Here is a 19110-nt window from a genome sequence, read left to right on the forward strand (position 1 = left end):
AGTAGATATGTGAACCAAAAGAAATTGAGATTATTTATTAAATATATGACGAATCAACAATGATGTAATTAATACTTAGAAATTCGTTGAAATCTATGTTTTAATTAATACAACATTTATAGTCTTTAATGAATTTCTAGATTTTAAAATTTTAATTAATTATTGAAAAATGTGTTTCTTAATAAATAATTTTATTTTATAGGTAATTATGACTATATGGTTAAAGACCTAATAAAAACATAAATGAATAGTTACAACTTGCTCTCTCAGATTTTCGAGAGCCAAAACGGCCACTTTCATAGACAAAATCTTAATGAAATTAAAGAAAATCTGATATAACAAGGACATTGACAAAACGTCCAGATTGTGTTAGTATAGACGTGGATTATCATAAGACCGCCGGTTAATGCAAGGGAAAAAGCTAGATTTTGTCAGTCATCGATTCCGACAGAGATAGAGATGAGGTCTTCCACAAGGAATTTGAAACGTGCTCACTCTTTCCTTTTTATAATAAGCTTTCTTAACTTCATTATCCCTATCGTTTTCAAAAGTTGGCAAATGCATTATCACCATATAGTGAATTAGCTATATGGTTACATGAATTTTTTGAGTGAATTAACTAACCATACTGCATTTCCTTCTAATTTTTGTTTACCTCCGTTTCATTATATACTGTTTTAAAATATTTTTAACTTTTAATTATATCGTTATGAAATACACTTATAAGGGTTTTTTTTTTCTATTGAATAAGCTGAAATAATAACAATAAAAATGATTACGATCGTAAATTTGGTGTAATTTCTATGTAATGCTTTTAAATTTTTGAGACAAAATAAATTGATCGCGACAAAACAAATAAAGACTTACACTACACGTGTCTATACATTAAATAGCAAAAGCTATTGACGGTGCAAAACGTCAAAAACAAATGCCCTACGTCGCGGGTAATTAACAAACTCATCCACATATATATACGAGTTTCGTATCTCAAACATTTCATAAATCAAACCATCATATACCTCTCAAATCATTTCTTTGATTTCTATAAACACTATTCTTGTTAATGACTGACCATAAAAACAAATGGCTACTTCTCGTCTAGCTAGGTTTGTATCAGAGGTTGCTCCACCTCAATTTGTGACGGTTATGAGGAGGCATAGAGCAGCGAAGCAGAAGCTAGACACAATCAAAGAAGAAGAGAATAAAGAAGATTCTTTCAATGGTGGGATGGTGGTGATGATGAAGACATCTCATCAACATGTTTATTCACCTAATTCTTCTTATTCCTCTTCGTCTATTTCGGTTTCTATTTCCGGATCTAGCAGCTCTAAGAATTTTCGAAGCTCTTTTTCTGTCTTCGAAAACTAAGATCTACGTACTAATGTTGTATTTTTTAATGATCGGGTCGATATTTTTGTATGCACCCGTTTATATTATATAGTTCAGACCTTTTTATTTTTATTTAAAAGGTCTGATTAATAATACATGTTATACACTTATACCTTTTGGTTATCGTTTGTAATTTTCGATCGAAACCCCGTTTTAATAAGGATGTGTAGTTTTGAAGATACTTAGTTCGAAATAGTAAAAATGGAATGTTTTGCACATTTTCATAACAAACAAATATGTATGTTTAAAAGTTTTATTTTTATTTAATTATTCATTCCTAACATTTAACAAAATCTTTATAGATAAGAATATGTAATTTTGGAGATAAATAACAGAGAAATCAACGACTTTAAAAACCCTTGATTCGTTGTTCTTAGTGAGACTTTTGACTAAATTTATACACATGTGAATATTGTTAAGAATAGAGAGACCATTTGGTGGTTTTTAAAATTTAAAAAATGAAAAAAGGTTCCTTCCGATTTCTCAATTCATCTCCTGAGTGGGTTTTTCTCCTCTGTTTTATTTCTCTAATAGCCCTAGATTCAAGGAGATAAAACTGCTCAAATCAGGTGGAGATTTGCTCTGCTTCATTGGTTTTTTGTTTTGTTTGAGTTAGTGACTTTATCTATTTCTTCTTCGCCAAAAGACGAGATTTTTAAAACAAATTTCGTCTTTTTCAAATTCTCGTGTCAAATTGAGACATTTGGGTTGCTTTGATTGGATTTCGTAGACTCTATTGATCTTCAGATCGTGTCGAGATTTAGCTGCTATTGTGGGGTTTAGAATCCTTCTCTTTACCGGATTCTCAGGTTATAAATCTCCTTTACTTCTTTCAATGAAGTTGTTCGATGAATTGGCTACATTTTAGGTACTCCAGGTGCAGTTTTGTGGCACTAATTCGTCTTGTGAATCAACAAGTCGAGTGATTTTGATTGTGGAAGGTAGTAATTTTTAGTTGACCCTCACAATGAAAAGAGTAAAAAGCGAATCTTTTAGAGGAGTTTATAGTTCTAGGAGGTTCAAGTTGTCACATTTCTTACTAGCTATAGCAGGGTTTTACTTGGTTTTCTTAGCTTTTAAGTTCCCACATTTCATTGAGATGGTTGCTATGTTGAGTGGTGATACTGGTTTAGATGGGGCATTAAGTGATACTAGTTTAGATGTTAGTTTAAGCGGATCGTTACGTAATGACATGTTGAATAGGAAGCTAGAAGATGAAGATCATCAAAGTGGGCCTTCTACTACTCAGAAGGTGTCACCAGAAGAGAAGATTAATGGATCTAAACAGATTCAGCCACTTCTGTTTCGGTATGGTCGAATATCAGGAGAGGTCATGAGACGTAGGAATAGGACTATTCATATGTCACCTTTTGAAAGAATGGCAGATGAGGCTTGGATACTTGGATCCAAGGCTTGGGAAGATGTTGATAAGTTTGAGGTTGATAAGATCAACGAGAGTGCTTCTATATTCGAAGGAAAGGTGGAGTCATGTCCTTCTCAGATCTCAATGAATGGAGATGACTTGAATAAAGCCAATAGGATCATGTTGCTTCCCTGTGGTCTTGCTGCAGGATCTTCTATTACAATTCTTGGAACTCCACAGTATGCTCATAAAGAATCTGTTCCTCAGCGTTCGAGATTGACAAGAAGCTATGGAATGGTTTTGGTTTCACAATTTATGGTTGAGTTGCAAGGGCTGAAGACAGGGGACGGTGAATACCCCCCTAAGATTCTTCATTTGAACCCTAGGATCAAAGGTGATTGGAATCACCGACCAGTCATTGAACACAATACATGTTATAGGATGCAGTGGGGGGTTGCTCAAAGATGTGATGGTACTCCATCCAAGAAGGACGCAGACGTGCTTGGTAAGATTTTGAGCATCCATCATAAACTGTTGTTAGTTGCCGGAATGTAGCAAGTCCATGCTCAGAAGTCTAAGTTTGAATTACCTTAGCTTCTTTTTTATTGCTGTGTAGTTATGTTTCTTTTTGTTTTCTCTTCATCTAAGTAAATGTACTTTTCCAGTTGACGGATTCCGAAGATGTGAAAAGTGGACGCAGAATGACATAATTGACATGGTGGACTCAAAGGAATCAAAGACAACATCATGGTTCAAACGGTTTATAGGACGTGAACAAAAACCAGAAGTCACTTGGTCATTCCCTTTTGCGGAAGGCAAGGTCTTTGTCCTAACTTTGCGAGCTGGAATTGATGGTTTCCATATTAATGTTGGTGGAAGACATGTGTCTTCATTCCCTTATCGACCGGTATGTGATATCAGATGAGCATTCTACTTGTATATGGCTTTGGTCTCAGCACTCAATAGTATCATTTGTTCAAACCAAGAGGATTCATCTCGTCCATGTCTGATAACTTTGTAAAATATTTTGTGATGTCTGGCCTCTCAGGGATTTACCATAGAAGATGCCACAGGGCTGGCAGTTACAGGAGATGTTGATATTCATTCTATTCATGCTACTTCTCTTTCAACATCTCATCCGAGTTTCTCACCGCAGAAAGCTATAGAGTTTTCTTCAGAATGGAAAGCTCCTCCATTACCTGGCACTCCTTTTCGCCTTTTCATGGGTGTTCTCTCTGCAACTAACCATTTTTCAGAGCGCATGGCAGTGAGAAAGACATGGATGCAACATCCTTCTATTAAATCTTCAGATGTAGTAGCCCGATTCTTTGTTGCACTTGTAAGTTCTTACAATCTTTCCTTATTTTAAAGCATGATCTTTAAGAAGTTTAATACTGCAGGTCGATTTAATTGAAACATTGAGATGGAGATTTGCTGATTTGAAGTTCTTATGCTTTGGAATACTGAGCAGTTTATGTGTTTTTGTTGATTTGTTTTGTGTAGAATCCAAGAAAGGAAGTTAATGCAATGCTAAAGAAGGAGGCTGAATATTTTGGAGATATTGTGATTCTGCCCTTTATGGATCGATATGAGCTAGTGGTCCTTAAGACAATTGCCATTTGTGAATTTGGGGTATTGATCATTTCTCTCATGACTCCATATCTGTTTAAGTCTTTGAACAATCTCTGATAAGGATCAGTAAATGAACAGTTTCCCTCATTGTAGTTACTTTACACAAATCTAATTATGAGAGTCTGAATATCTTCCATTCAGGTCCAGAATGTGACAGCGCCATATATAATGAAGTGTGACGATGATACCTTCATCAGAGTGGAATCAATTTTGAAACAAATCGATGGAGTCTCTCCAGAAAAATCACTTTATATGGGGAATCTAAATCTTAGACATCGTCCTCTTAGAACTGGCAAGTGGACAGTTACATGGGAGGTACAATGGCTTCTGTTCTTTACCTGCATATAGTCTGTATGATTCAGAAATCAGAAGCAGCCTCAGATACTAAATTTTCTCTTATACTGTAACAGGAGTGGCCAGAAGCTGTGTATCCTCCTTATGCCAATGGACCCGGATACATAATCTCAAGCAACATTGCTAAATATATTGTTTCTCAGAATTCAAGACATAAGCTTAGGGTCTGACCCTTTATCATCGTCTTACGTTCATCTCCATCTTTTACTGTCATGAACATAAGAGTCTCCTAACATTTTCAAACTATTTCGACTTTGTTGTCACAGCTATTCAAGATGGAAGATGTGAGCATGGGATTGTGGGTGGAGCAATTCAACGCCTCTATGCAGCCTGTCGAATACTCACACAGCTGGAAATTTTGCCAATACGGATGCACACTGAACTATTACACTGCACATTATCAATCTCCGAGTCAAATGATGTGCCTGTGGGATAATTTGTTGAAAGGTCGACCACAATGTTGCAATTTCAGATGACCAAAACATAGCACTAGCCGGAAGATATTACAGGATTACAGATTTGGCACCACCTTAACCCATTTTGTAATTTTTCCTCTTTGGTGCTAGTTGCTTACATTTACACATTCAAGATAACAATCTCTTATTGTACATTGATTAGGATTTTGTCTAAGAAAGAGATTTACACTGATATCTAAACAAATTCTTTCAAAACGTCTTTGCCATAACACTATGGGGCTACCAAGAAAGAGAAGCCAAGGTCACTGTATTATACATTTATACTACTCTGCTGGTCTTTAAGTTCTTGAGTCATGTTATCAAGATTTTGGCTTTCATCAAGTCGCATTTCCTTAATCATCTGCATTTCTTGCGCTTCACTGAAAGATTTCCAGCTTTTGCAAGATGGGGAAATGGAAGAGGGCATCCACAAGATCCAGGTAGATGTCACTGAGTTGTTTTCTTCAGTGTTTGCCATAATCCTCATCCGGTAGATGTGACATACCCATAGAGACAACAAGTTTGGTTAGTATACAGATGAATTGATCAGAATCCTGATTGTATAAACAGAACATCTAAACATCAATCTTAAGAGTGTGCAGGTCAATAGCAGAAGCAACTGTAATGAAGAAAACTCGAAAGACGGATTGATTACAACAAAAAAACTGTGGCGCAAAGACTACCAATTTAATCTTTTCATGATCAGATGGATACAGCCAAATGTGCCTTTAGAATTTTGTTTAGCACCATGTTTAATCCGCACGCCAAAACCTTACGGCTGTGAAGTTCTGATACACGGTGCGTGAATCAATCAAGAAGAGAAAAAGAGAGGCATAGAGAAACTTGCACGGTTAAGATATCCAGATGAACTACACAGTGATAAAGTTTCACTTTTTATGTCTTTGAAGAAGCATTATAGATTGATAGAGAATCATCAGAGCTTAACCTGAAACGAACCATCTTTCTCCGGACAGAGAATGGCGGCGGCTGTCTGAAGTTATTTTGAGAAAGTGAAGATTTTTAGGGTTCTGAGAAGTTTCCATCACTTGAAGTCTTTTAAATTTTAATAGTATATGATAATGGAATTGCCTCGATTCTAATGCAATTGACGACAATGCCCACAAGAACAGAGCAAAATGTCTCCATTCTCAGAAACCTCTGTTCTGCTACTTCCCATGGTCGAGAAATGCATAAACCTCTTGCAAACCTACGGCGTTTCATCGATAACGAAACTCAGACAAATCCACGCTTTTTCAATCCGCCATGGAGTCTCAATCTCAGACGCCGAGCTTGGGAAACACCTCATCTTCTACCTTGTTTCTCTTCCTTCTCCACCTCCCATGTCTTACGCTCACAAAGTCTTCTCCAAGATTGAGAAACCCATCAATGTCTTTATTTGGAACACATTGATCAGAGGCTACGCCGAGATTGGTAATTCCATCTCTGCTTTTTCTCTATACCGTGAGATGAGAGTCTCTGGTTTGGTCGAGCCAGATACTCATACTTATCCGTTTCTTATTAAGGCTGTGACGACAATGGCGGATGTTAGATTAGGAGAGACGATTCATTCGGTTGTTATAAGAAGTGGCTTTGGTTCGTTGATCTATGTTCAGAACTCTCTGCTTCATTTATACGCAAATTGTGGAGATGTAGCTAGTGCGTACAAGGTGTTTGATAAAATGCCTGAGAAAGATTTAGTGGCTTGGAACTCTGTGATTAATGGGTTTGCGGAAAACGGTAAACCAGAAGAAGCTTTAGCGCTTTATACTGAGATGAATTCCAAGGGTATCAAGCCTGATGGGTTCACAATTGTTAGCTTGTTGTCTGCTTGTGCAAAGATTGGTGCTTTGACATTGGGTAAGAGAGTTCATGTCTATATGATCAAAGTAGGTTTGACACGAAACTTGCATTCCAGCAATGTGCTCTTGGACTTGTATGCGAGATGTGGAAGAGTGGAAGAAGCCAAAACACTTTTCGATGAAATGGTGGACAAGAACAGTGTCTCGTGGACTTCGTTGATAGTCGGTTTAGCTGTTAATGGTTTTGGGAAAGAAGCCATTGAGCTTTTCAAGTATATGGAATCAACGGAGGGATTGTTACCATGTGAGATCACGTTTGTTGGGATATTATACGCTTGTAGCCATTGCGGGATGGTGAAGGAAGGTTTTGAGTATTTCAGGAGAATGAGAGAGGAGTATAAGATTGAACCTAGGATCGAGCATTTTGGTTGTATGGTCGATTTGTTAGCTAGAGCTGGACAAGTGAAGAAAGCATATGAATACATCAAGAGTATGCCGATGCAGCCTAATGTTGTAATCTGGAGAACATTGTTAGGAGCTTGTACTGTTCATGGTGATTCAGATTTAGCAGAGTTTGCTAGAATCCAGATCTTACAACTAGAACCAAACCACAGCGGCGATTATGTTCTCTTGTCGAATATGTACGCATCCGAGCAGCGTTGGTCCGATGTGCAAAAGATACGGAAACAAATGTTAAGAGACGGTGTGAAAAAAGTCCCCGGTCACAGCTTAGTAGAAGTAGGAAACAGAGTTCATGAGTTTCTTATGGGTGATAAGTCTCACCCACAAAGCGATGCTATTTACGCTAAGCTGAAAGAAATGACTGGTAGATTGAGATCAGAAGGTTACGTTCCACAAATTTCTAATGTCTATGTAGATGTTGAAGAGGAAGAGAAGGAGAATGCTGTGGTTTATCACAGTGAGAAGATTGCTATTGCATTTATGTTAATTAGTACACCAGAAAGATCACCGATTACAGTCGTGAAGAATCTTAGAGTATGTGCAGATTGTCACTTAGCAATCAAACTTGTGTCAAAGGTTTATAACCGAGAGATTGTAGTCAGAGATCGTAGCAGGTTTCACCATTTTAAAAATGGTTCTTGTTCTTGCCAAGATTACTGGTAGTCTGGTAATGCAGAAAATAAAATTATTGTTTCATCGCAGATCGTTCAAATTCTACGGACAATCTTCGTTAATTAAAGTCTTCTAGGGGAAATTTGTAAAATTTTAAAGTATATATGTGGGTAAATTTTGCATAGATAAAAGTAATGGGTTCAAATCTTGCAACTAAAAAACTTATAGGGGCAAAACGAAAATTGAGTGAAATGAGATTATACCGCGTGTTTTCATGGCGGGATTGGAAATATTTTGAAGTAGATGAAAATTTGGCGCTTTTTATTTAGTCTGTAAAGCTTTCAAGGGAAGCCTCTTTGAAGGACACGCTTCGTCATCTATCTATCTATATACCCAAAGAGTCGCTTTGTTCCTGATTCATCAGATTGATTCGTTTCGTTTTCTCTGAGTGAAGATCGAAAATGGCGGACACTAGTCACCTGGAGAGGATGGGAAGAGAACTCAAGTGCCCTATTTGGTAAATCGCGTCTCTCTTTGCTCAATTTTGTGACGAGCATAAACCCTGATTTCGTATTGTCTGACTAATGAATCTCGTTTAACTGCCTTGGTAACAATTTTAATTTGTTTTTTTTTGTTATTGGCAGCTTGAGTCTATATAATTCTGCAGTTTCACTTTCGTGTAACCATGTATTTTGCAAGTAAGTACCTTTCCTTAGTTTGTTCTTTCTTCGTATTCTCATTTCATCAATCTTTAAAAGTAATGAACACATGGTCTTCTCTTGATTTCAGTGCGTGTATAGTGAAATCTATGAAAATGGATGCTACTTGTCCTGTTTGTAAAATCCCTTACCATCGTAGAGGTACTTTCTCTTGCTCTTTATTGATCTCAGAGTTCAGCTTTATCTGTTGTTAAACCTAAGTTTGCAGTTTGATGATTATGTTAATATGTTAGAGATTCGAGGTGCTCCACATATGGATAGCTTGGTGAGCATTTACAAGAACATGGAAGATGCTTCTGGGATTAAATTATTCGTTAGCCAGAATAATCCGTCACCATCAGGTACTTAAAATTAGGACCAATGCTTTAACATTTTGGTTGGCTTGAACGAAACAAAGGCAGTGATAGACTCGTTGCAAGTTCATTTTAAGCGTAGTAACTGGATTTTAATCATTTCACTTGAAATTGAACTGTCTCTGAATTCAATTGAATGGTCTAAAAAGTGGAATTTTGTAGTAAGAAAACCCTAAAAATGCCGATTAAGTTCCCACATGAATGAAGAGAATGCTCGGATTTTACCTGAATGAAGAGATATGTATTTCTTTCTAACTTGTGTTCTGTGATATGCGTCTACAGATAAAGAAAAGCAAGTAAGAGATGCTTCCGTTGAAAAGGCAAGTGATAAGAATCGTCAGGGATCTAGGAAGGGCCGAGCATCCAAGAGGAACGAGTATGGGAAAACCAAGGAAATAGATGTAGATGCACCTGGGCCTATTGTTATGAAACCTTCATCCCAAACCAAGAAGAGGGTGCAGCTGCTCCAGAATCTGTCTGCTGAAAGTTTAACTAAACCTACTGAGTCTGTTGAAACAGCTGAAAAACCCAAGGACTACACTGAAAACACTGTGATTCGTTTGGATGAGCATCCATCTCTGAATAAAGAAGGAAATCTTTCACCCTTCTTTTGGTTGAGAGATGAAGATGATGGGGAGAACTCAAGTCAGCGTACAGAAAGTGATCAACTTTTAGGGACTACACCAGTTAATGTTCCCTCTTTCAGCGATTTGATGGACTCAGATCATGAGAGCCCATCGAAGGTCCATACTCAAAAACCTCAATAGCCTTTTTAGTGCTATCTTTCAGGATTCATATTGCATTATATTGTTCTGTAGTATTGATACATTCTACACTAGTTTATGATAGAAATGTGTTTGATAAATGTTAGTTATGCGGTGGAGGTTATCTTTGATTTAGATTGAATACTGCGAGTTAAAAGGTCTTTGACACATTTATTACTCATAAAAGTCATACTCAGTTACATGGAATTCCCTCATTCTATCCAATATCCTAAAAAAGTGTCGGATCCTTTGATCTTACTTTTTTTCCGATGAATGTTTCAGGAAGACGAGCAACAAAAGCCCAATCCAGGTGACATGTTTGATAGCGAAATGTTTGAATGGACTCAGAGGCCTTGTTCTCCGGAGATTCTACCTAGTCCTGTGAAGGCCAAGGTAAAGGCTGTTCTTCACTCTGGTACAGCAAGGTCTTTTTGTTTTCTATGATAGTGTCATCAAGTGTGTTGAAATGAACTCAAATTTCATCGATTTGCAGGTCCTAGGTAGAGATGAGATTGATCTTACTCAAAAGAAGCTACCTAAAGTTAAAGTTGCATCATCCAAATGTAAAAACCGCAAAGCAGGAAGTGCAAGAAATACAGTTGCTAGACGAAGCATTGGGGTTTCACAAGAGGACAACATGGAATCATCTGCAGCAGCAACCATTAGTGAGCAACAAGATAGTCGTGGGACTTCTGGCACAATTATCAGGAATGATGTGAATACTGATGAAAATGTGAAAGCTAAAAGAGCTACAAGAAGCAAGGCTCAGAGTACACGAGTTCAGTCTGATCTAAATGTATCCAATGAAGCTGATGGGAAGCAGGGGACAAAGAGGAAAAGATCTAGCATTAAATCCTCTCCAGCTCACCCAATCGCAGGACCTAATGAGCTCTCACTTGGAACAGAAATTGTGGGAAAGGGGGATCAGGATCAAGCCCATGGTCCATCTGATACACATCCTGAAAAACGAAGTCCCACCGAGAAACCCTCTCTGAAGAAGAGGGGAAGAAAATCCAATGCAAGCTCCTCTTTAAAAGATCTATCTGGAAAAACACAAAAGAAGACTTCAGAGAAGAAATTGAAACTAGATTCCCATATGATCTCAAGCAAAGCTACACAACCGCATGGAAATGGTATTCTAACTGCTGGGTTGAATCAAGGGGGTGATAAACAAGATTCAAGAAACAATAGGAAATCCACTGTGGGTAAAGACGATCATACCATGCAAGTTATAGAGAAATGCTCAACGATAAACAAGTCTTCATCTGGAGGCAGTGCACATTTGCGACGATGTAATGGATCTTTAACGAAGAAATTCACATGTGCCTTTTGTCAGTGTTCAGAAGACACAGAGGTTGAATTCACTATCTCACATTGGAGTCCTAGATGTAGCCCTTTGTTGACTTTTATCATATTATTAATTGGAATGTTATATGAACAGGCTTCAGGAGAAATGACTCACTACTACAGAGGTGAACCTGTCTCTGCGGATTTTAATGGTGGGTCTAAGGTCATACATGTTCACAAAAACTGTGCTGAATGGTAAGAAATCTGGATAGTAATTATCCGCTCATGCCTTTTGACATCATTTAAAATGCTTGAATGACACATGTGCTTCTGATACACCACTGACTGAACGTAAAAAACTGTTTTGCATTTTTCAGGGCTCCAAATGTATACTTCAACGACCTTACCATAGTGAATCTTGATGTGGAGTTGACAAGAAGCCGGAGAATAAGTTGCAGCTGCTGTGGGCTTAAAGGCGCAGCACTTGGTTGTTACAATAAGAGTTGCAAGAATAGTTTTCATGTTACGTGTGCAAAACTCATACCAGAATGCAGATGGGACAATGTAAGTGTTGCATATATTGTAGAAGCTCTATATAGTCCCTTACACAGTTCTTTTAACACATTTTCTTATCAACAGGTAAAATTTGTAATGCTATGCCCTTTGGATGCATCCATTAAGTTGCCCTGTGAAGAGGCTAATTCAAAAGACAGGAAATGCAAGCGTACTCCTAAAGAGTATGCAATTTTATCTACTGATAAGGATTATGATGTGATTCCAATATTTGAAATTAGACAGCTGACAATAGATCATTGTTTTCTCTAGACCACTGCACTCTCAGCCTAAACAAGTATCTGGAAAAGCTAACATCCGTGAGCTCCATATCAAGCAGTTCCATGGATTTTCCAAGAAATTGGTCTTATCTTGCTCAGGGCTCACAGTTGAAGAGAAGGTATGGATATATCTACTCTTTTACTATATGCAACACTCGAGCTGAAACTTGTATTTGATGGATGGCTTTGATTGCAGACTGTTATTGCAGAATTTGCGGAACTGTCTGGAGTTACGATCTCAAAAAACTGGGATTCAACTGTTACACATGTTATTGCATCAATCAATGAAAACGGAGCCTGCAAAAGGACCCTCAAATTCATGATGGCAATCTTGGAGGGGAAATGGATACTAACCATTGATTGTCAGTATTCTTAACCCATTAGCAACGAAACATATATGTTTGCAATCTGACAATCAACAAATTGTCTAAGTGTTGTCTATCTTTTCTTGCAGGGATTAAGGCGTGTATGAAAAATACAAAATATGTAAGCGAGGAGCCATATGAGATCACTATGGATGTTCATGGAATACGAGAAGGACCTTATCTTGGAAGACAAAGAGCTTTGAAAAAGGTTAGCTTCGTCTCTCTTTGATGCTCTCTATGACACAACCAACTTGATAATAATTCATCTAAGTGGTTTCATTCTCCGTTATGCAGAAGCCAAAACTTTTTACTGGACTTAAGTTTTACATCATGGGAGATTTCGAGCTTGCTTACAAAGGATATCTTCAAGATCTGATTGTAGCAGCAGGAGGAACAATCTTGCGTAGGCGGCCTGTTTCTTCTGATGATAATGAAGCTTCAACAATCGTAGTATTTAGTGTTGAGCCTAGCAAGAAGAAAACTCTGACCCAAAGAAGATCTGATGCTGAAGCCTTGGCTAAATCTGCTAGAGCCAGAGCTGCAAGCAGTTCATGGGTTTTGGATTCTATTGCAGGTTGCCAAATTTTAGTCTTGATATAAAATAGTGAGACCATCTTTGTGTTTATTCTGTTGTTACTTGTTTGTAGGATTATGGAGAATTGTGTTAATACAAGGATTTTTCATTTTAATTATATTTATAAGGATTATTTATAGAATGCAATGGCAATTAACCTTTTTTATTTATTAATAATATCTATAAATATGGAGAGCAATGTCATCATCAACATTTCTGATATGAGCCCAAGTCTCTTTCTAGAGGATTATGTTAATTGTTGGAAGTTGGTTTCTTTTAATCAATAGAGACCCTTGTATAGGTCTTCATACAACTTATATATAACACTAATGCATAAAAGAAAACACTTCAACATATAAAAAAGGAAAATATGAAAACCAAATTCATAAAGTGAAACACCAAAACTAATTAATTAAAACGTCATAACCATTTCCTAATCAACCTAACAATAGTCACGTATCAATTTCTTACATGTTCAAGAAAACGTTGAGTTTGTTGGATTTTTTGGTGTTTCTTTTTCTTCTCTTCCTGAAATTGGTGGCATATTGGTTATTACCATATCACCATGAATTTCAGAAGAGGAAGAAACACAAACAGATCTAAGAAACTCATTGTTCTCTTTAACATGTAAGAATGTTGATGATGATTAACTTGTTGGGTTGTGAAAAATAAAATAAAAACTTACTTGTTGGATATCAACAGAAAGCATATGGAAAAAAACAAAAATTATTTACTTTTGCCTGCTTAGCTTCACGATAACTTCAATCAACCGGTAAGTTCCTAAAATCTCAACCATGAGTTTATAGTTTTTGTTGTAAACAGAATTTGATTCTATCTTAGTTACACATTGGACACACTTGTGGTGTCGACGTAACTCAGATCACACCAAATTCTGCTACTTCAACATCTATATCTCAAACTGCATTAATTCAAAAAACAACTTAGATAAGATGAAAAAAATTAACATTAAGAAAGTGGCCATTTTAGCTCTAGAAGAAAATCAGAGATAACTATGTTTTTCTTGCTAACAACTTCAACTTGTAACTATTTATATTAATATTTTTTAAAGTTCTTACCATATATATATTAATCCAATCAATCTTTTTTTTCTCAAAAATCAATTAGTGTGTGGTCAAAGAAATAATCAATTAATATAGAAATTCATTAAATTGTTGGTAAAAAGTCAAAAAAAGTTTTTTCAAAATTATCTAATTAAGACTATAAAATATTATATTTCAGTTAGTTTCTAAGTTTTACATAAATTTATATTGGTCATAATAGATATGACAACTTATTTTATTTGGATTTATCTATCTAATTTATTATCAACTACTAGTTGATTGACATTTTAGGAATTCATTGTCATATATCATAGTACTATGTATTTTTGATACTTTCAGATATGAAATAATACATTATTTTTTACAAATTTAAACAAACATTATATTTCTCCCTTTTACCTATTTAGTATTGTAAGAATTATGAATATATAGATGTGTATACATAAAATAATATAATTATGTATGTGAAACATACATAAAGATATCAAAGTTTTAACAGATTACAGATTATTAGTCAAATTACAGATTATAAATCCGTAATTTGTTGCCTATAAGACTAATTAAAAGCATGGTTTCAATTTCACTCCTTCATCATGGAAATTGTTTCAATTTCCTGTATTTACGTATAATGGTTGTAATGGATTGTTTATGTATCTTGTAAACACTTTTTGATATAAATATATTTGAAAAAGGGAAAAAAAGATATCATAGTTTATATTGGTTCATGATCAAGAAAGATGGAGATTGCAAAACAACGAAATGGTGATTACTAGATTATTATATTATTTTACAATAGATTCGAAACAACAACGACTCAAACCTTAATAATTCAAAATAAATAGAAAACATAAAAGAGAAACGAAGACTCAAAATAAAACTGAGACATTGACTTATTTTATAAGAAAAGGAAAAAACAGATAATATTGTTAAGATTCAAGGACCATCCTTCTCCAGATGACAAGGATGCATAATCACAGAGTTGCGGTATCTGATCTTCTTGTTATCATGGTTCACATTCATGTCAGATCCTCTGCTACTTCCACTAGTGCTATCGTTATTATAATTCATGTTCATAGTGTTGTTGAAGCTCTGGTTCCACTTGAATTGATCCACTGGATTCATGTGATAACCGTAGCCACCAACTTGTTGGTTGACCAAAAGATTATCGGACCCAACATCGTAATAGTCTTGCTCAAATGATCCATCATGGAAAGCTAAGCGATGATTTGGTCGAACAGTTCGAGTTGGATGCAAATTTGTTACCATACCACCATGAATATCATACAAAGAACCAAAAAGGTTCCCAACAGCACCAACAGAAGATGAAGATGAAGCACCAAAAGATCCAACAAGATGAACGTTTTCTTGAACATTAGAGAAAGGTTGATTGTTACCTCGTTGGGTCTCAACAGAAACCATCCGAGCAACCGAAGGTTGATTTACCCTTGCCCGTTTGGCACGACTACTTCCACCAATTGGTATGTTTCTTAAAGCCCCACCATGAGTCCAGTATCTACGACAGTTCTTGCAGAAGTATCGTGGCTGAAACTCACAGTAGTTGTTGTAATAACAAAATTTAGTATTATCAGAATCACACCTTGCACACACTCGAGGTGGTGGTGGTGGGGGCTTCACATCATTCACTTGATTGTCTTCATTTGCGAAAACATTCAAGTTATCCATTTCTCTCAAAAAGTTTTTGATTTTCTCTTATTAAGAAAAGACTTGAGTTATAAGATCTTGTTGTGGAGAGTGTCTTCTTATATAGGTTTTTGTTTAGTGAAAATCTAAGAAGAGTATGTTTTGGGTTTAAGAAAGTGAGATTATGAGCAAAACGTGTCAAAGATTGTTTATTGATCAAATCTACACACCAGAAACCTTTGGCTAAGTTTAGTCAAAAACTAAAGTTTTTTATTCTTAACTCTTGTTTGTCTATAAAAAAATGGTGAATCAAAATATAATTTAATGAATTAGTCATATAAACAAAATAAAATCTAAAGATATTGATAGTGTAATGATAATTGAATATCAAAATAGCATAAATTGCATACATTTACTATAACAGATAGGTTTTATGTGACGCGTGTACTCACACTCTATTTCATGGTGCGTTTTATAAATACATATTATAAGATTTGCTTATATATAGAATAGATACAGGGGTTGGAATAGAAAAAATTTAGTAGTTAACAATTCATAATATCAAGATAATATATAGGAAATCTAACCATAGTACATATGTTTTAAATTGAAAATAACCTATTTTTAGAAATCGACAAAAGACCTAATTAATTAATCTTTATAAAGATTTAGTTTAATAGTGATTTGTTGAGGAAATAAAATATATTGTGTGTCGAGCGCGTTATTTTCACTCGTGTTATTATTGGTGCATCAGAAAGATTTGTCAAAAAACTTTCTTTTATAAAATTTCAATACTTTAAATTGGATACTACTCGTGAGAATAGAGGAGGTTTAAATTAAGAATATTGTCTATTAAATTATATAGATAAATAGACAATGCTAGCAAATGTCTTTGCACCACTTGTAGCTACTTTAGACAAAGAATACAAAAACAGTTTTTAATTCATTTGATCTCATGGACCGGCTTTAGAGGTAACTCAACGGCCCGACAATGGCCCAACTAACTCAACGGATAAGATCACATGTCTTTTGGGCCTTTTCTACTTGTTAACGTCAGCAATATAGCAGAGGTAAGCGGCTACTGAAGTTGAACGAAAACACTGACTAAAGCGATTTCAAATTTCTGATCAGAACCAAGTCAGGCAAATCTTTTAACTATCTAGAATACAACATGGTTTTATAGCTTTTTCATGAAATATATATTAAACTCAAGACACAATAAAACAATGCTGCAAAAAAAAGCTGAGTTGAAATCTCACCGTCTGAATTACATTTGTATGACTCTCCGTAAGGGTAATTTTTATGTAATGGGTTTTTTTTCGAAAAATCATTTGCTCTGAGACTATTAAGTGACTAGTGAGGTTTTGGAACAAACCCATCAACCGCAAAATTTCTAGTAGCTGAAGGAATGGCTAGGCGTACTCCATCTAGCTCTGGTTTTGCGATGACTTGACATCCCAATCGCGACCTATATAAATTTTCAAAGGAACATGTTAATATTTTTCAATGACACCCGACCAAAACCATTTAAAGCGTAGAATAGAGAACTCACGTTGCTGTTAACCCGAAAGCGAGATCTAGCATATCATTCTCTTCATCTGTTGGTTCTTCGAGTTTGTTGTAGTATTTGGTGTCCTATTACGATTACAGTTTCAACTATTTGGTAAAACTCAGTTCATGATATTCTATGCAGATGAGTGTTTGTAAGGGCAAGTGAGTTTTACCATAACAATCACATGGCAGGTTGAACACGCTAGAGAACCTTCACATGCCCCTGAAGAGTAATAAAGAAGAAACAACGCATAAATTTCCAATGAAAAGATCAATCTGAGATATTAGTTACTATCTTGCATTATGCGAAAAAGCATCATTGGACAAAGAGGAATAAATGGAGGAAAAATCGTACCTTCGAGTTCTATATCATTTTCATGAGCAGCTTCAAGGATGTTCATTCCTACTGGAACCTTGATATGAATTTCCTCTCCATCTTTATCAACAAAGGTAACGTTTATCCTGAAAAAAATACGAAATACATGTATCTTACATTCAGGCGAGAGTGCTGTTGTCTCATTTTTCGTTGTTGTCAAGAGTTGAATGTTTTCTGAGATAAATTTGAACCTACTTTTCTGTTTTTTCGCCACCTTTCTCAGAGGTAGTGCTGAAAGATGTACAAAACTTATGATTATTCGAGAATAATGCTTCCTTAAAACTCCTAGTTTGCCTTTGCAGCATTGGCTGTCGAGATGAAAGAGCAAAGATATTAAACTAAAATCAAATATGTAAGAGAACAGCGCAAGTCACCAAAAACCCAAGCTTCATAGCTAAGTCACTTCTAAGCAACAGACTCAGGCATTTGCTAGCACCTTGAGCCAAAGCAAAACCCTTTAATTCTCTCTATTGGTTGCTGAACATATCTTATCATTAAGCATCACATATCTATAACTGGCTAAACCATTTCATGATACGGACAAAGATGGTGTATATCTTACAAGCTCCTCAGATTCCTAACAAAACCAAACTCAGTATCAACAAGCTTTTAGCCTTTTACCTAATCTACAATTCAGTCGGAGCCGACCAATTAAGAATTAACAACTCATATCTTAACGCTTGATCGTAAATGGAAAGTGCCATGTCTAGTGAGTGAACTTAATAAGATTCATATGAAAATGCAACCTAGAAATAAAACCAATGCAATAAATTTTCATAACTGGGATTCAGAGAGCTCAGACTAACCGAAGATTGAAGATACTGGCCATAAGACCTTTGAAGAATCCTCTTTCCACACATTGACAAATGTCTCTCTGCCCAAAAGTTAAATCACGCAAACAGTACATGAGCTCTTTACTAAAAGCAGAGAACAAATTCAACCAAAAAGTTGTAAACAGATTGAGATAGTTTATACCTCTTGGGAGCTCTTTAACAATGCGAGAACCTAATCTTGATAGCCTATGGAAGACCATGTTTTTGGCGCCGTCCAAAGGTATAAGCTTTAAACCTCGAAGCAATTCAAAATTAAACCTAAAATGAGTGCAAACAAAATAAGCCAAGAATCTAAACATCTGGAAACAGAAACATTTTCTCCAGGTGATATAACGAAGAATCGACGAATCAAAAATGAACACAGAGAAGAGAAAGGTTATTACTTTTTGAAAGGTTCGACAAAAGCAGAGGTTTTTGGGGAGCTCGAAGATGGAGGAAAATGAGTAAAAGAGGATTTAGGGTTCGTACGTGGCGAAGAAAGACCAAACCTACTCCGTCGCAAAGTCTCAGCTGATTACTTTCTCTCTTCCACCAGAAGAATTCTAAACCCTTCTGGTTTATTCTTCGACGTTCCGACAAATTTCTCAAAACCGTACCGAACCGGATCAGACCAATTTAAACCGATTCTCGTGGCACTTGTGTTTTGCTAAGAGAACTACTTTTTTTTCATGTTACAAAACTTTAGAA

The 19110-nt window shown here is 35.9% G+C and overlaps 6 protein-coding genes and 1 long non-coding RNA gene across 11 annotated transcripts; 4 read left to right on the forward strand and 3 right to left on the reverse strand.

Moving 5' to 3' along the window:
• Positions 1-1083: 1083 nt before the first annotated feature.
• Positions 1084-5403, forward strand: AT4G21060 (Galactosyltransferase family protein; the record flags this gene model as incomplete). 2 transcript variants are annotated; one of them, NM_118224.2, is made up of 9 exons in its annotated part: positions 1084-1260; positions 2120-2198; positions 2442-3257; positions 3418-3659; positions 3801-4091; positions 4256-4384; positions 4526-4699; positions 4795-4902; positions 5005-5214. In NM_118224.2, 9 exons carry the CDS (start codon positions 1084-1086, stop codon positions 5212-5214), a joined length of 2226 nt encoding a protein of 741 aa, NP_193838.2. The 2 variants fall into 2 exon arrangements, with proteins under 2 accessions (NP_193838.2, NP_001154260.1); NM_001160788.1 differs by lacking the exon at positions 1084-1260 and having other exon boundaries at positions 1880-3257; positions 5005-5403.
• Positions 5404-5427: 24 nt separating this feature from the next.
• AT4G21063 (uncharacterized protein) lies at positions 5428-5633 on the forward strand (the record flags this gene model as incomplete). The annotated part of the gene is made up of 2 exons (NM_001341470.1): positions 5428-5455; positions 5581-5633. Coding segments are annotated over 2 exons (81 nt in total), but the record flags the coding sequence as incomplete, so codon positions are not given.
• Positions 5610-6177, reverse strand: AT4G06980. Its single transcript, NR_142070.1, has 2 exons — positions 6085-6177; positions 5610-5745 (listed from the first exon to the last, which is right to left on the reverse strand). It is a non-coding gene; the product is annotated as an other RNA (long non-coding RNA).
• On the forward strand, positions 6144-8161 carry AT4G21065 (Tetratricopeptide repeat (TPR)-like superfamily protein). 2 transcript variants are annotated; one of them, NM_001084946.1, is made up of 2 exons: positions 6315-6624; positions 6717-8161. In NM_001084946.1, exon 2 carries the CDS (start codon positions 6729-6731, stop codon positions 8115-8117), a length of 1389 nt encoding a protein of 462 aa, NP_001078415.1. In that variant the 5' UTR covers positions 6315-6624; positions 6717-6728; the 3' UTR covers positions 8118-8161. The 2 variants fall into 2 exon arrangements, with proteins under 2 accessions (NP_001078414.1, NP_001078415.1); NM_001084945.2 differs by having other exon boundaries at positions 6144-8161.
• Positions 8162-8344: 183 nt separating this feature from the next.
• Positions 8345-13111, forward strand: BRCA1 (breast cancer susceptibility1). Its single transcript, NM_118225.5, has 14 exons — positions 8345-8583; positions 8711-8764; positions 8856-8926; positions 9019-9126; positions 9421-9881; positions 10185-10295; positions 10396-11256; positions 11344-11444; positions 11567-11753; positions 11829-11926; positions 12015-12141; positions 12219-12384; positions 12477-12595; positions 12682-13111. The coding sequence occupies exons 1-14, from the start codon at positions 8528-8530 to the stop codon at positions 12985-12987; spliced, it is 2826 nt and encodes a 941-aa protein (NP_193839.4). The 5' UTR covers positions 8345-8527; the 3' UTR covers positions 12988-13111.
• Positions 13112-14955: 1844 nt separating this feature from the next.
• DOF4.5 (Dof-type zinc finger domain-containing protein) lies at positions 14956-15705 on the reverse strand (the record flags this gene model as incomplete). Its single annotated transcript, NM_118226.1, has 1 exon — positions 14956-15705. The coding sequence occupies one exon, from the start codon at positions 15703-15705 to the stop codon at positions 14956-14958; it is 750 nt and encodes a 249-aa protein (NP_193840.1).
• Positions 15706-16752: 1047 nt separating this feature from the next.
• Positions 16753-19014, reverse strand: MFDX2 (MITOCHONDRIAL FERREDOXIN 2). 3 transcript variants are annotated; one of them, NM_118227.4, is made up of 8 exons: positions 18807-19014; positions 18566-18658; positions 18397-18464; positions 17786-17898; positions 17570-17676; positions 17388-17437; positions 17216-17298; positions 16753-17131 (listed from the first exon to the last, which is right to left on the reverse strand). In NM_118227.4, the coding sequence occupies exons 2-8, from the start codon at positions 18621-18623 to the stop codon at positions 17017-17019; spliced, it is 594 nt and encodes a 197-aa protein (NP_193841.2). In that variant the 5' UTR covers positions 18624-18658; positions 18807-19014; the 3' UTR covers positions 16753-17016. The 3 variants fall into 3 exon arrangements, with proteins under 3 accessions (NP_193841.2, NP_849415.1, NP_001031685.1); NM_179084.2 differs by having other exon boundaries at positions 18566-18681; NM_001036608.1 differs by having other exon boundaries at positions 16813-17131; positions 18566-18650; positions 18807-18941.
• Positions 19015-19110: the final 96 nt, after the last annotated feature.

Source organism: Arabidopsis thaliana, chromosome 4, assembly GCF_000001735.4.
Source record: "Arabidopsis thaliana chromosome 4, partial sequence".
Lineage (NCBI taxonomy): Eukaryota > Viridiplantae > Streptophyta > Magnoliopsida > Brassicales > Brassicaceae > Arabidopsis > Arabidopsis thaliana.